This window comes from Equus caballus, chromosome 7, assembly GCF_041296265.1.
Source record: "Equus caballus isolate H_3958 breed thoroughbred chromosome 7, TB-T2T, whole genome shotgun sequence".
Classification (NCBI taxonomy): domain Eukaryota; kingdom Metazoa; phylum Chordata; class Mammalia; order Perissodactyla; family Equidae; genus Equus; species Equus caballus.
This window is the reverse complement of record NC_091690.1, coordinates 91,528,274-91,541,801: the sequence shown is the minus strand read 5'-3', so window position 1 is coordinate 91,541,801 and position 13,528 is coordinate 91,528,274. Positions and strand designations below refer to the sequence as shown.

Sequence of the window (13,528 nt, the reverse complement as noted above, 5' to 3'; positions counted from 1 at the left end):
GCCCTGGGAGTGACAGCAGAACCCAAATCATTCTGAGGCCATTTCAATCAGCCCCGACACATCAACCAGTTAAAATTGTCATCTCCTTCCCCAGAGATTGCAGCGGAGCCTTTCCTGGTTGTTTCATGTTGCTCTGCATGTTGACGACAGTTGCAGCAGCTGCTCCGACAGGAAAATCCTCACGGGGCCATTTATGGTGACCAGACAGCAGGCTTCAGAGTCTGGGAACATGCTCCAGCCGACCAAGCCCCGGGAGCGGACACTAATGGGGGCCGAGCTCAGGTGCCACGTCCCATAAGAACAGCCGTCCGCCATCTTCAAATGCGCCTTGATCAACAAAATGGGTTTTACTGGGATTTCAACATTTTGTTTGATAACAAAAAAAAATGCATGATTGATACAATTTAGTTCAACACAAATCTATAAAAGACCTCAACTGTACGGTAGGCTGTGAAGAACGGATGAAGAAGACACACCTGATCTGGTAAATAAAAGACATTCCCTAAAACAGGTGCAAATAAACGGCTGTGGGGACCCCTTGGAGGGAGGCTTTGTTTTTTATTAGAGAAAATCTGTAGTGCTTCTCCACCATAGCTGGATGTTCTTTCTCATCACTTGGAGACACTCAAAGAAAAAAAAAAAATGACCTCATCTAAGTCCCGCAACAGATCAACTGACTCAGAATCTTCAGGCTGCGATGTCACATCACAGGTATTTTTTAAAAAGCTACTCAAGTGACTCTACTGTGAAACAAGTTTGAGAATCACTGGTTTTGGGAGGAGGAGCTCATCAGGATTTTGAGAAGTGGAAATGGGGATATAGGGATGGTCAGGGAAAAGCACGCAAGGAAAGGAGTAGGGAAGGAGAGTGCAGGGTGTGGGCAGAACAGAAGGATTTGAGTGGGCTTCAGGGTCCCCACAGAGTGTGAAAGGGAGCAGAGGAAAAGGAGGTCTCATACGCAGGACCAAGACGACGGAGACAGACTGACAGCCGAGGGAGTTTGAATCTTATCAAAATATGTAAAATCATGCTCTTTCTACATCTCATTGCTAATTATATATTCGTTCTCATTTCCAAATGACCCAGATAACCATGCCTAGATAAAAAAGCAATTGCTCACAACTTCTGTGTTAAAACTGAGAATTGCTGACTCCCACCACCGCGTCTGAACCCAGAGTGCGGTGCACCTACAGCCACAAGGGATCACTACCTTCGTCTTCTCCAAATACCACTTGGCTCATTTTTGTGCATCCTCTCTCCTGGCACTATAAAGATACACAAGCCAGTGAGAGAGAGAGGGGCTCTGATAAACTCCTTAAGTAGGATGAGTCTGTCTGCCTTGATAATACCCAGGACTAGTCATTTCTTCAAGCATATGATCTACCTTAGAAGAAAGAGGCAGATCTTAAACATTTTTGCTCATGAAATAGTAAATTGTGCACTGTTCTTTATGACAGCAGTGACACCTGATGCTTACAGTAACTGAGGAAGTCAACAGAGCTGGTGTTCTTATCCTCATCTGACAAAACATGGCAGGGACTTACGGAAGACTGTTCTGCTGGAAGCCTGCTACTGCCAGACTTTAGAATCTAACCTGTGCCATCCCTGCTATTGTCTGGGAGAAAAGCAGAGCTGAGCACATGGTGCAAAACTGCTTTTTTAAAAAAATGTTAAAAATTGTTTTAGATGCTGTTGTTTCTTTTGAAGGTAAGCATTAGCAGCTGATGTTATCTAGGGCTTATTCTGATGCTCTAGTTTTCAGTGCCGTTCAGATATGTTATTATGATTCAGAACATTTCAGGTCATAGATTCCCTGAAGAACAGGGATCTTAGCTGGTCACACCCATATCCCCAGAAGGCTTAGCATTGTGCTGCTGGGATGTTTGTGCTCAATAGATTTTTTTTTTTTCTTAAATAAAAGACTCACATGATTTCGTGATATTTAACATATTATGCACCACAGTAGTTGTGCTCTATACAACCAGTTATGTCAAACCAAACAGAAAATAAATCTGACCTGATACAGTTTGACTGTCTATGCCTTCAATCGTTTGACACAGATGCACAGAATGCCCACCTTTGCCGACATCGTTCTCAGGGCTGGAAGTACAGTGCGGGGACACAGACAAGGTCTCTGGCCTCGAAGAGTTTGTACACTTGTGCCAGGAGACAAGTACACACATGTATGCACACATGTAAACTTGGGAATAAAAGATGCTATAAAGGATATAAAGGAGTGATATAATGAAGTGACCAGGGAAAGACTACTTCAGATAAGATGGTCAGGGAGGGTCTCCTTGAAAAAGTGGCATTTGAGCTTAGAATTAATTAAATGAAAAAAGAAGACAGCCAGGCAACAAGGCAGGTGTTAAGTGTTCCAGACAGAGCAAACAGCAAAAGCCAAAGGCTCTGAAACTGGGTGAGCTCATGGTCATGTCCAAGGCATGAAAAGATCAAAAGGCTACCACATACAGGACATGAGCCCAAGAAGTAGGCAGGGACAATATCGCCTCAAGTCTTGAAGACCAGGCAAGAGGTTAAAAAGTTATTTTACATTCGACAGGAAGGCATTAGAAGGTCGCGACAAGAAAGAGACACGATCTGATTTATCCATCTGATTCACCAAGAAATATTCTGAACCAAGAGAATGTCCTCAACTACCAAAGAAAAATGAAATGATGGCTATGTTTCTGTCCTTATCAAGACCCATTTACAAAGACATTCCCCAAGTGTGGAAATGGAAGGGAATTCAGATGAACAATTACCCAAATTAAAAATGTCACTAATAAAAACGACTCTAGACGCCAAGGAGCGCAGTTTGCTGGAGCTTGCTGTATAGACCAGGGAGCCGCCTGTGGATGGATAAAGCACTCCCTCAGAGAGTGCAGGCACTTCTATTCCCCCGGGGAATGCCACTCAGCATGGCAGAGAGAAATCAGCAGATGAGGTGGCTGGAACATCTGTCATTCTAAGGGGGACATTTGTGGGAGTGACAGGGCCCTACTGATAATTACATCAGAACAACAGGCATAAACTGGGGCTATCCCTGGCATCTGGGATGTAGAGCCACCCTTGACCTAGGCTTGGGTCTCAATTTACATCAAACCAGCTATGTGGCTGGAGCAAGGTGCCACCCTTTCAGAGACTCTGTTTCTCTGTTGGGCATACGATGAGCTTGCATTTTTCTCCTTTATCGAACACCAGTTACCAAAGGGCCTCACTGGAGAGACAGAAGAATAAAGCCCATTTCCCACTCCCCATCTAGTCGGAGAGCAAACAGATTGTACAGTGGTGTAGCAGGAGAAGCTACAGAAACACAGAGCAGGGTAAAAGGTCCAGGGTTAGCAGAGGAGAGGAGTGATGACTCCCATGATGTCATCAGAGAGAGCTTCCCGGGGGCTGGTGAAACAGGAGCCGAAGGTAGGAAAATGAACAGAAATTCATGTGTGAATCAATGTGATGAAGGTACAGAAAGGGTCATCTCTGATTCTGAATTCTGTTCCATTCCAGCCAGAGGGCACAGCATGTGCAAAGGCACAGAGGTGTGTGACACCATGGCAGGTCTAGGCGGTTATAAAATTGAATCAACAAGGTAATCCTTAAGGTCCTTGATGTGCTAAAAAGCTCAGAGTCTCCCCTTTAATGATGTCACATACAGTTTTTTTCAAATGAAATTTTTATTTTTAGCCCCCAAATTTAAAATCACATATGTCAATATTCTATCTTTCTATCTCCATTCGTCAACAGCAATAGCCATCTGATCTATTCCTGTTCACATGACATCGGCTGACACGGAGTTGCACACGTACAGAAGTTCCTTCCTTACGGAAGGCCAAATGTACAGGAAGGACGTGCAGAACCGGGATGAGTGCACACCTCTCCCTAAGGTCACCAATCATTATTTTAACAGTAATAGAAACATGGACGGAGTATGGGGCAGAGTGCTGAATACGCAGGAGCATTTAAGATAATAGTAACTAACATTTATTCAACATTCGACAGATATTAATTCAATCAATTCTCACAACACTCATAAGAACTAGACATGCACATTTCCATTTCACAGATGAGAAAGCTGAGGTAGCGACTGGACAAGGCCTTGCCCGAGGTAGCCCACTTAGAAGTGGCAGAGCTGGAATCTGACGGCAGGAAGTTTGGCTCAAGGGTCCATGCTTTTACCAACTACACTGTGGGCCTCTCAAGTCATGTCAAGACTGTAATGGGCAGTTCATGCTGCGTGCCCACTGTTCCCTGATCCATTTTTGCTCTAGGGCAACCCCAGGGGAGAGGCTGGAAAAACGCAAAGTGAATCTCAGTATCCTTGGGAAAAAAGATATGCAGTGAACAGAGACAACACATTTTCAAAATCAAATTCCCATTTTCTAATTCAGCAGTCTGAACTTTGGGAACCGGTGGTCAGAAGGCTTGCCCTCTGGGTCTGTCTAAATCAGCGTTAAGAATTCAGCTGAGTCCACATGACATGAAATAACTGGATTGGCCAAGGTTCTCATGGAAACAATTACATTTTTATCTGTTGTTTGGATTTCATGAACGTTTTAAGGTCTTGAAGGTGAAGAACTCCATCTGTTAACTTCCTTTGCTCAGCAGTTAACAGAACCACAAGCAGAACACACCTTACTAAAGGCGGTAGTAATAGCAACGATAATAAGGTTAATGCAACCATATCAGATGTGTGCAATTCAGAGCTTCCAGTCTTTAAATAGATGCTATCGCATTTAATCCTAACCATATATGTGAATTATTATGCCCATTTTTACATATTCACTGACGAAGGCACAGAGAGGTGTGGTGACTTTTGCAACACAAGAGCTGGGATTTCAATGAAACCGGGTCCCGTCACATTTCCTCCCCTCCCACAGCTGCCTCTCAAACTGTTAAAAACTCCAGCAAGCCATGATGGTTTCCTCTAGAAAAAACAAAATGCTATAGCATACAGACCTAGGCTTTGTTCTTCTGACTGCCCCAGTTTCTGTATAAAAACCCTAAAATCCTACACTGTGTTATCCCTGAATTTCAGAAGGAAGGAATTTGAAAGCTGATGAGTTTAACAAGTGAGTGGTCATATTTTAACACCGGGACCTGAGCAGAGTAACCAAAGCAGGCTGCCCCTCCTGCAAGGTCCACACGGATGAGGGCACGGCTGAAAGCTGCTTACCAATACAGGACTCCCCGGACAGTGAATAGGTCCCATCGTCATGGAAACCGCTTCTGCACTCACAGTGGTACCACCCTGGCAGGTTAACGCAGCGGGAATGGTTGTGGCACTCAATGATTCCCTCTGTACATTCATCAATATCTGCCTCAGAGAAAAACACAAGCCCACCAGGACATTAATTTCTTTTGACACTAACCTTTCAGTAAACACCTAAAACATGCTCATGTCAACATATCGATTAAAACTCGTTAGTCACCTAAAGTGAAAGTCACAGGAAGAACCAAATCCCATCTTTTCCAGAATCCAAACAAATTGGAAGCTTCATTTTTTAATGCTTTCTCACATATTGGACAATAAATGAGAGCTGCCGGTCATGAAGGCATTTCTAAATACAAATTTTGTGTTAGCTTCTCAATCACCAAAAACTCAGTTGAGGATGTTTGGCACAGTTTTGGTATTGAGTGTAATCCTGGATATTATTTGGTGTTCTTTGAAAATATCTATGAACAAGGAAGTTCAGGACACCCTGGGTTAAATAGTGTTAAATTGATGTTTTTTATGTTGCGGTCTCGGAGACTTAAATCTTTATATGACCTGCAAAGCTTAGAGAGGAGAATAACAGGCACTCTTTCCCCCAATTTATTAGGCTGAGGCACACCTTTTTTCACGATACCTTTAATATCTTATGAAACTAATGTTCTCGGGAGCACAGTCCGGGGACTACTGTTCTAATTCCTTTAAAACTGTTGATTCCCTTGAGGACTTGACTTCTGGGAGTCAATCGCAGCTCCTCATTCCTCAGTGATTCCTGGTGAAAGGAAGTCTTCGGGGTTTGTTGGCTCCAGGACCTGGCCTTTCAGAATCAGCAAATGCCCGCATCATGCATAGATTCTCTGGTCCAAAGGCTTACCTCTGAGCTGAAGGAGCTGACACCATTGCAGAAAGACGAGCTGTCAATTGTTATGCCAGGGTCGGCTCACTCTTACAGAATCTCTCCATGTAATTATGTCTTGGAATCTAGCCATTGTTGGCTGGGAACCTTCCTCTAGTTCTCCTGGAAATATCTGAACTACGGAAGTCTTATAGGAATAGAAATCTAATTAAGATTGGGATATAACACATAATGAATAAAACGCACTTTGGAGTCTTTTTCAGCACTGCCCTGCTGCAGGCATCAGCTCAGGGGCCGTCAGCTCCTTGCTGATTAATTTCCTTGACAAGTCCTAAGTTGTGCACAGGGCTGGGACTGTAGTTTGAAACCTGTCACTCTCACCTCATGGCATTCAAGCTACCGAGTAGAGAGAGAATGTGAAACTCTTTACACGGGGCAACTCCAGCTTTGCCTTCGACTGCCCACTGCCGTCTTCCTCCTAGTTTATGGCTGGGATCTTTCAGTCTGTATGGTCCTATGACATGTGGTGACCCTTGGGCTTCCAAATGCAATTAGGCCTCAGGACCCAGAGCTTCTTCGGCACCTTCAGCTCCTGCGATCAGGTTGTGTGTACATTTATTATAAATCCCCAGAAAATGCATTTTCAACAACTACGTAGATTGTCATTTCTGAAATTTTACAGCTGTGTGGTTCTGTGGGATGCACCTTGGATCACTAAAAATTTCAAAAATTGAAACAGAAAAGTGACTGGGGGCTAAGTCTCAGAGAGAGGAAGGTCTGGCCCTCGGTCATGGGCTCAGTTCAGTATTTTTGAATACAGGTCACCAAGAGACACAAACGTAACTAGAGGACTGACTTTCAGAGGTAGCTTCTCCATGTGAGGCTGAAAGATCACTTGCTGTGATGAAGCAGCAACAAATTCTACCTCAGATGCTTATTCCCAAGCTCCCAGAAAGGTGGTTATGATCCGCACAGACGCTGTCATTTCTAGACTATTGCCAATATTTAGGTCACGACCATTTAGCCACAGTTAGTGTTTCAGAAAACCAGGAAATACAAAAGCAAAAGATTCTCAAGAAACCAAAGCAACCCTGTGTCCTGGTTGGCCTGGGGCAGGCCTGGTTTACACCTGCTCCCCCTTTCACTCTCACAACCATCCCAGGTTGGAGGATAAATTATCTGAACACCTTCCAACTAACTCCTCCAGCCGTCGATTCAACAGGAAATTTCTAGGAGGAGCAGGCATGGTGAATGATGTGCAAATATTTTTCCAACTCACAGATATTTCCATTTTCAGAATGAAATGATGGGAGCGCTCAGTAAGAGCTTCCGTGATCCAAGGGGACAGAAGCTCTTTGTGTCATACGGGAGACTCAGGGAGTGCAGACAACCAGACAGTTACACATCCACTACCTCCCCAGAGACACTTGCAGTGAATGCACTGGCTTGCACTGAAAGTGGGTGAAGTAGTGATGCCCCTTGTCTGGAAGCTTCACTGCCCTTGGCAGATTCTGGGGACTTGCTAGGAAGGACCATGGCTCATCACACACTGGCACCTGGTCACACGGTTGCACATTTCTGTTCCGCATGCAAGCTTATAACTGAAGTCAAAAACTTCATTTTATGTCCAACCAGACTGCACCTGAGAGGTGCTCACATTTCCATCATGTTCATAAAATGGGTTGTTTCTTCTGCGTAGTTACAGTCATATTACAAGTAACCACCACAAACCCAATACAGAAAATACTTGGAGGCTTTTCAGGAACACTTTGGGGACTTGAAAAATTATAAATAGGTTGCGGCTGCCTTTGTCCTCAGAGATTTGTTTTTCCCATCAGCGCTTGCTACAGGCAAACAAACAAGATAGATTTTCTGGGAACAGCTCCCTGTGAGTTCACTATGGAACCTGAATCTCTCTCAAGGAATTCTGATAAATCACAGCTGAGCCTAGCAGCATCGCATGGTGGGCCACCATCCCAAAGGAAATGGACAAACAAAAATCAACCCATCTTTTCTTCTTATAGCTAGTCCTAGGTTTGTGTTTAAATCTCAGTTTAATCCAGCATAGACCTAAGAATGTGGAGAAGGAAACAAGAGATGCTGGAGATTCTTGAGAGTGGAACCTATGGTACTCATTTCTGTATCCTCAGTGCCAAGAGTTTGCTACATAATAACTCACAAGATAGCCCAGGTGACACAGCTAACAAATGACGAAACGAGGTTCAGAACTAGCTAGAACCACTATTTGTCACTACTCTATCGTACCATCTTGTTGACAAATCAAGAAAGGAAGAATCACACAAAGATAATGCATTTACTCAATTCTCTAAATATTTGTTCAGCTGGAAATATGTGTCAAGGGTGATTTTTGTGTTGTGGTGTATGCAAAGGTGAAGACACGATTCCTGAAATCCTGGAGCTCATGCTCAAGGGGAGGAGGTATGCAACTCATCCTTCAGACCCCTTCGGATATTACCTTCTCCAATTCCTCCTACACACAGGTCCCCTGTGCCCAGTGACTCAGTATATACACACATCTATTTAAGCATGTACAATGATCTATCACAATTATTTCAAATTTGTGCCCATCAGTCAAATGCAAATTTCCCAAGAACAGAGACAACATATTAGGTTTACATTGATAGTGAGTATTAAGCAATATGAAGGCACCTAATAAAGATTTGTGGGACTGAATAAATGAAAACATAAATGACAAGGGGCTGAATGAAAGAACAGTGAACAAGTGCTGGAGTAGATTCAAAGTACTACAGGGCTGCCTCCTGTCTGCAACTTATAAAGACACAACGTCGATTCACAAAACTAAATATAATGGGGTTAGATTAATCTTTCTCTGTTATTTACCTCTAAAAGACACCACATAGTTTCTATTTAATACTTCACTTCTAAGTCTAATCTTTAGAGATATTTTAATTGGCGCAATAGATAACAAAAAAGACACATAGTTATAATTGCCTTCAATGAAGAATCCTATCTGTACCTTGAGTTTTTTATTCTCAGTGAAAAAGAGATGACCACCCAAGGTTTTTCCACAGGATGTGTCTAATCCTATCTGGCATGCAGTGAATTTGCTATCAGAAGCAATTTGCAAACAAATCCTTGGATTCTTGCGAAATTCCAGTCTCTTGAGTTGGATGAATTTCCTCCATCATCTGATCTCCTCCCTCTCAGATTGGCTATTTGAAGATCTCCAAATCAGTAAACTGTTTCCCAAAATTAATTTTCAAGGAGATTGTTTTGTATTTCACATTAATTGGTTAAAGTTTGCAGTGGAGTAGTGGCTCGAGTTATAGTTGGATCACATTTTTCTAAGGATTTGGAGAGAGAGGAGGTTGAGTCATGAAGAAAACTTTTGATACTTTTGTTCACTCAACAAAAGTGTATGGAGCGCAGATGTGTAAGCACAGTATTACACCCTGTGATACAGCGATGAAAAGACAAGGTCCCTGTGTTCCCGACACTGACAGTCTATCCGGGCAAACTGCAACATAAAAAAATAACCATGGTTAAGAACACCGGCTTTGCAGAGAAACCTGACTTCAAATTCCTGCTCACCAGCACACTAATACATTGTTTAGATTTTTCCAGATCTCTGTTTTCTCATCTGTAGATTGGGGATAATAAAATCAAATGTCATAAGATTGATGAGCAAGAAAGTCTCTAAACAAAATCTATTATGTTTCTCCAATTGTATAGAATATTAACTTTGGACTCTACATCACTGATAAAAACCAGAAGACAGAAAAAATAATGATAAATTTGTAATCAGGAAACTGGTTAGGACCGAGATATGATTTCTGGATCTTCAAAAATATTTGGATTTTGAGACAATTGTAACATTGGAAAATATTCAGGAATAGAATTTATGAATTTTTAATATATAGCCCATAAAAACATGGAATCTCTCTCACCAAAAAGGTCACATAAATTTAAGGAAGTGGAATCAGTAACATAAAGTACCATGATTATAGTGAACACCAGCCTGATTGTTATTTAATATTTGCTGAATGCCAGGACTGTACTGAACATAGCATGCATCAGAATGTTTGAGGGAAAATAAATAGAGAATAAATGAAACAGAGAGACTGTGTTAGAAACAGGCTAGCTCTTCCATCTGCTCTTCTTCTTGGGCTCCCAATAGTGAGTTCTGAGAACATTTCTTTTGCCGATAGGTGAGGCCATATTTCTAGAGCCAGAAATAAGGTAATTCCAATATGGTGCACAAAAATGTCTCATCTGAGCCTCCATGCTATTTTTACCTACTTGCCTGCTGGCGGCTAATGTCCAGGGAAACCTTGAAAGCCACAAGTTAAAAGTGGCAGATCCTTTGTCTGCCTGGCTCCCTGTATGACTACGTGGAGCAGAGCCCTTCCACAGACCTGAAACTGTCATGGATTCTTTATATGAGTAGAAATGTTTCTATCTTACTGAGCCATCCCACAGTTTGGGACTTGATTGCTTCGGCCAGCATTTCCTGCTTTGATAGACCTTTTCCATATTAAGGAGAAAGACTGTGCTCAGGACAGAACTCATGCAGACATGATCTCTAGAGAGAAAAACAAGTCCCGAGGTTTCAATTCCTTACGTGGAAAATGAGAGGACTGTGCTGTAACACACATCAGGCCCCTTCCAGCTCTAACAGCTTAGGAGATGGGAGGTCTGAGCTTTGGTCTTATGCCTTCATCTGCTACTAACCAGCTGAATGGTTTCTATAAGGCTTAAGTGGCCACTTCGTACCTCAGTTTCTTCATTTGCCAAATTGCAATTTAAAAAGAAAAATACATCTTGTCTCTCTCACAATAAAGCTCCAATAAGGCATAAAGAAGCTCTGCAAAGTCAATTAATGCTACACAAAATATACGATGACATCATTATTACTGTGTCTTCTTTGTAAATCCTGGTTAGCAACTAGTTCTGGTCCATTAAACTGAGAGGTGCCTGCCGTTAATAATGTGTCATTGGCATTGGTGATACGCTGCCCTTTGTAAATCACTTTCTTTACTGACTTGGCACAAGAGAATCATTCTCTTCTTGGTTGTACTCTTCTAATTTTATCTCCAAGGTCTGTCTTTTTGTGTCTTTTCTCCAAACAAATCATTCCCAAATTCTTGATAAGAAAGAAAGACTCTTATAAAGAACCTATTTATTTGCACTTCAATTCTCCTCTGTTGTCTGTGTGGGGGACTGGAATTGGCCACCCCAAGATCTGTCTCTTTGGCATGAGGAATATTTTGGGCTGGTTACTTTTAAAAACTGCAGGGGCCAGCTCCATGGCCGAGTGGTTAAGTTCGCATGCTCTGCTGCGGCGGCCCAGTGTTCAGATCCTGGGTGCGGTCATGGCACCACTCGTCAGGCCACGTTGAGGCAGCGTCCCACACGCCACAACTAGAGGGACCTGCAACTAAGATATACGAGGGCGGCAGGGGGGTGGTTTGGGGAAATAAAGCAGAAAAAATAAAATAAAATAAAAAATAAAAACAGCAGACAGGAAAGAAACTCTGAAAAGCAGAGTTTACTTACCCTTTCTTAAGAAACGTTTACATTGTAAAGGAAATCTCCATCTGTAAAGGCGTCTCTCTCTGTACCAGGAAGGAGGGATGACCTTATCTCTAGAAACTCTTATCAATGCAGAAGGCAAGGACTTAAATCTGCATAACAACCTGACCCTTGTTTACTGTACTTGTGTGGTAATCTCCCATAACTGACTCCTCCCACCCCCAACATCCTCCTTTGTCTTTAGCTGAAGATGATATTGAAGGTGGTGGCTTCAGCCATTTTGGCAAGTGGCTCAGTTTGCCTGAGCCTCTCCCATGTATACATGTTATAAAGCTTTGTTTAATTTTCTCCTGTTATTCTGTCTCATGTGAATTTAATTCGTTTTCCAGCCAGAAGAACCCAGAGTAGGTAGAGGAGATGTCTTCCTCCCCTACATCTGGAGTTTCTTGGAGCTACACCTCTAACCCCACCTCTAACACAAGTTCACGTACACATTTCCTATGGCCTATGGCTTAGCTCATCTCAGAGGTCTCTTCCTTTCAAACTCATTCTGCCCCAAGTGTTTCATACCATGTATCTTTCTATGTATCAAACTTGCTTTCGTCCCCAGCACTCCTTCCCAGCTCTCATTCCTCAAAATCAATGTATAAAAGGCTAAAGTTCTTATAATGGCTTACAAAGCCTTAGGTGGTCCGCCCGCTCTTACCTCTTTGAATGCATCAAACACTGCTCCTTTTGCTTACCCAGGACAGCTGCATTAACTCCCCAGTTATTCCCTGGGCAGACCAGACATGCTCCAGCCTTTGCATTTATTGTTTGCATGTGCTCTTCCTCTGCATAGAATGTTTTCTCAGATATTTCCACAGCTTAATCTCAACCTCCCAATCTCCTCAAATATCCATCTTCTCAGTAAGCCCTTCCCTGGCCACCATATCTAAAATTACAGCCATACTTACTTACCCCAGATCGAATATTCCCTATCCTCTCTCTTGCTATGTTTTTCTCCTTTACTTATCACCATCTAATATGCTTTATATTTTACGTGCATATTTGTTTCCCATCTTCTTCCTCTCACTAGAATGTAAGCCCCATGGGGTGATACGGGACAGAGCAGAACTTGCAACTTACTGGGCACAAAATGAAGATTTGCTGGATGAAGGAAAGACAGAGGAAGGGAAGGAAGTTGCACTGGAAATTCTTCCTTGACATGGTTCAAAAATCTGCTTTGGATCCATTCTCTAGATCTGTTGCCACTGCCATGCTCTGGTTCCTTATTTGCTCAGACCTCAGTGAGTACAGTATCTCCTGGCTGGTCTTGCATTCACCGTCCTCTCCAATCCATAGGAATACTGCACTAATGTTCCCCAAACTAATTACTCAGAAAATTTAATTAAAATAACATTGGCTATTTTGGCAGTCAATAGCTAATTCAGCTTGGGTAAGTCACTTTCAAACTCAAAATGTTAATTCTTTTGTTTTTATAATAAGCACAGATTAAACTAGATCAGGGTTTTCCAACCAGAACTCTACAGGGCACAAGGGTTCCTTGGAGGTTCACCCGGGCAGATCAGGTGAATCTCTAGATGAACCCACCTGGAGCAACCATTGAGCAGCTCTACATGTCTGTACTGCAGATCGATTAAAGTTTCACTGCTATGAATGCTGACAATTTAAAAGACATTGAACTAGATCATCTTCACTTCCAGATAGAAATTCCTGTTGTGGGCGACTGGAATTGGCCACCCCAAAATACTTCTCTTTGGCATGAGGATTATTTTGGGCTGTTACTTTTAAAAACTGCAGACCTGAGAGAAACTCTGAAAAGTTACACTTTGTTAAGAGACATCTATATTGTAAAGGAAATCTCCATCTGTAAAGCTGTCTCCCTCTCTGTACCAGGAAGCAGGGGGATGACCTTATCTCTAGAAAGTCTTAATCAATGCGGA

The 13,528-nt window shown here is 42.5% G+C and overlaps 1 protein-coding gene across 4 annotated transcripts in view; it reads right to left on the bottom strand.

Annotated features, from left to right (window-relative positions):
* Positions 1 to 13,528, bottom strand: part of NELL1 (neural EGFL like 1) — a 753,092-nt gene that overhangs the window by 44,321 nt on the left and 695,243 nt on the right. For 2 of the 4 annotated variants that reach the window (XM_023646174.2, XM_070273436.1), the window contains one exon: positions 5,177 to 5,317. The exons of the other annotated variants lie outside the window; for them this stretch is intronic. In XM_023646174.2, coding sequence (XP_023501942.1) covers positions 5,177 to 5,317 — 141 coding nt within the window. The remainder of the gene's footprint in view (positions 1 to 5,176; positions 5,318 to 13,528) is intronic. 4 annotated transcript variants of the gene reach the window in all.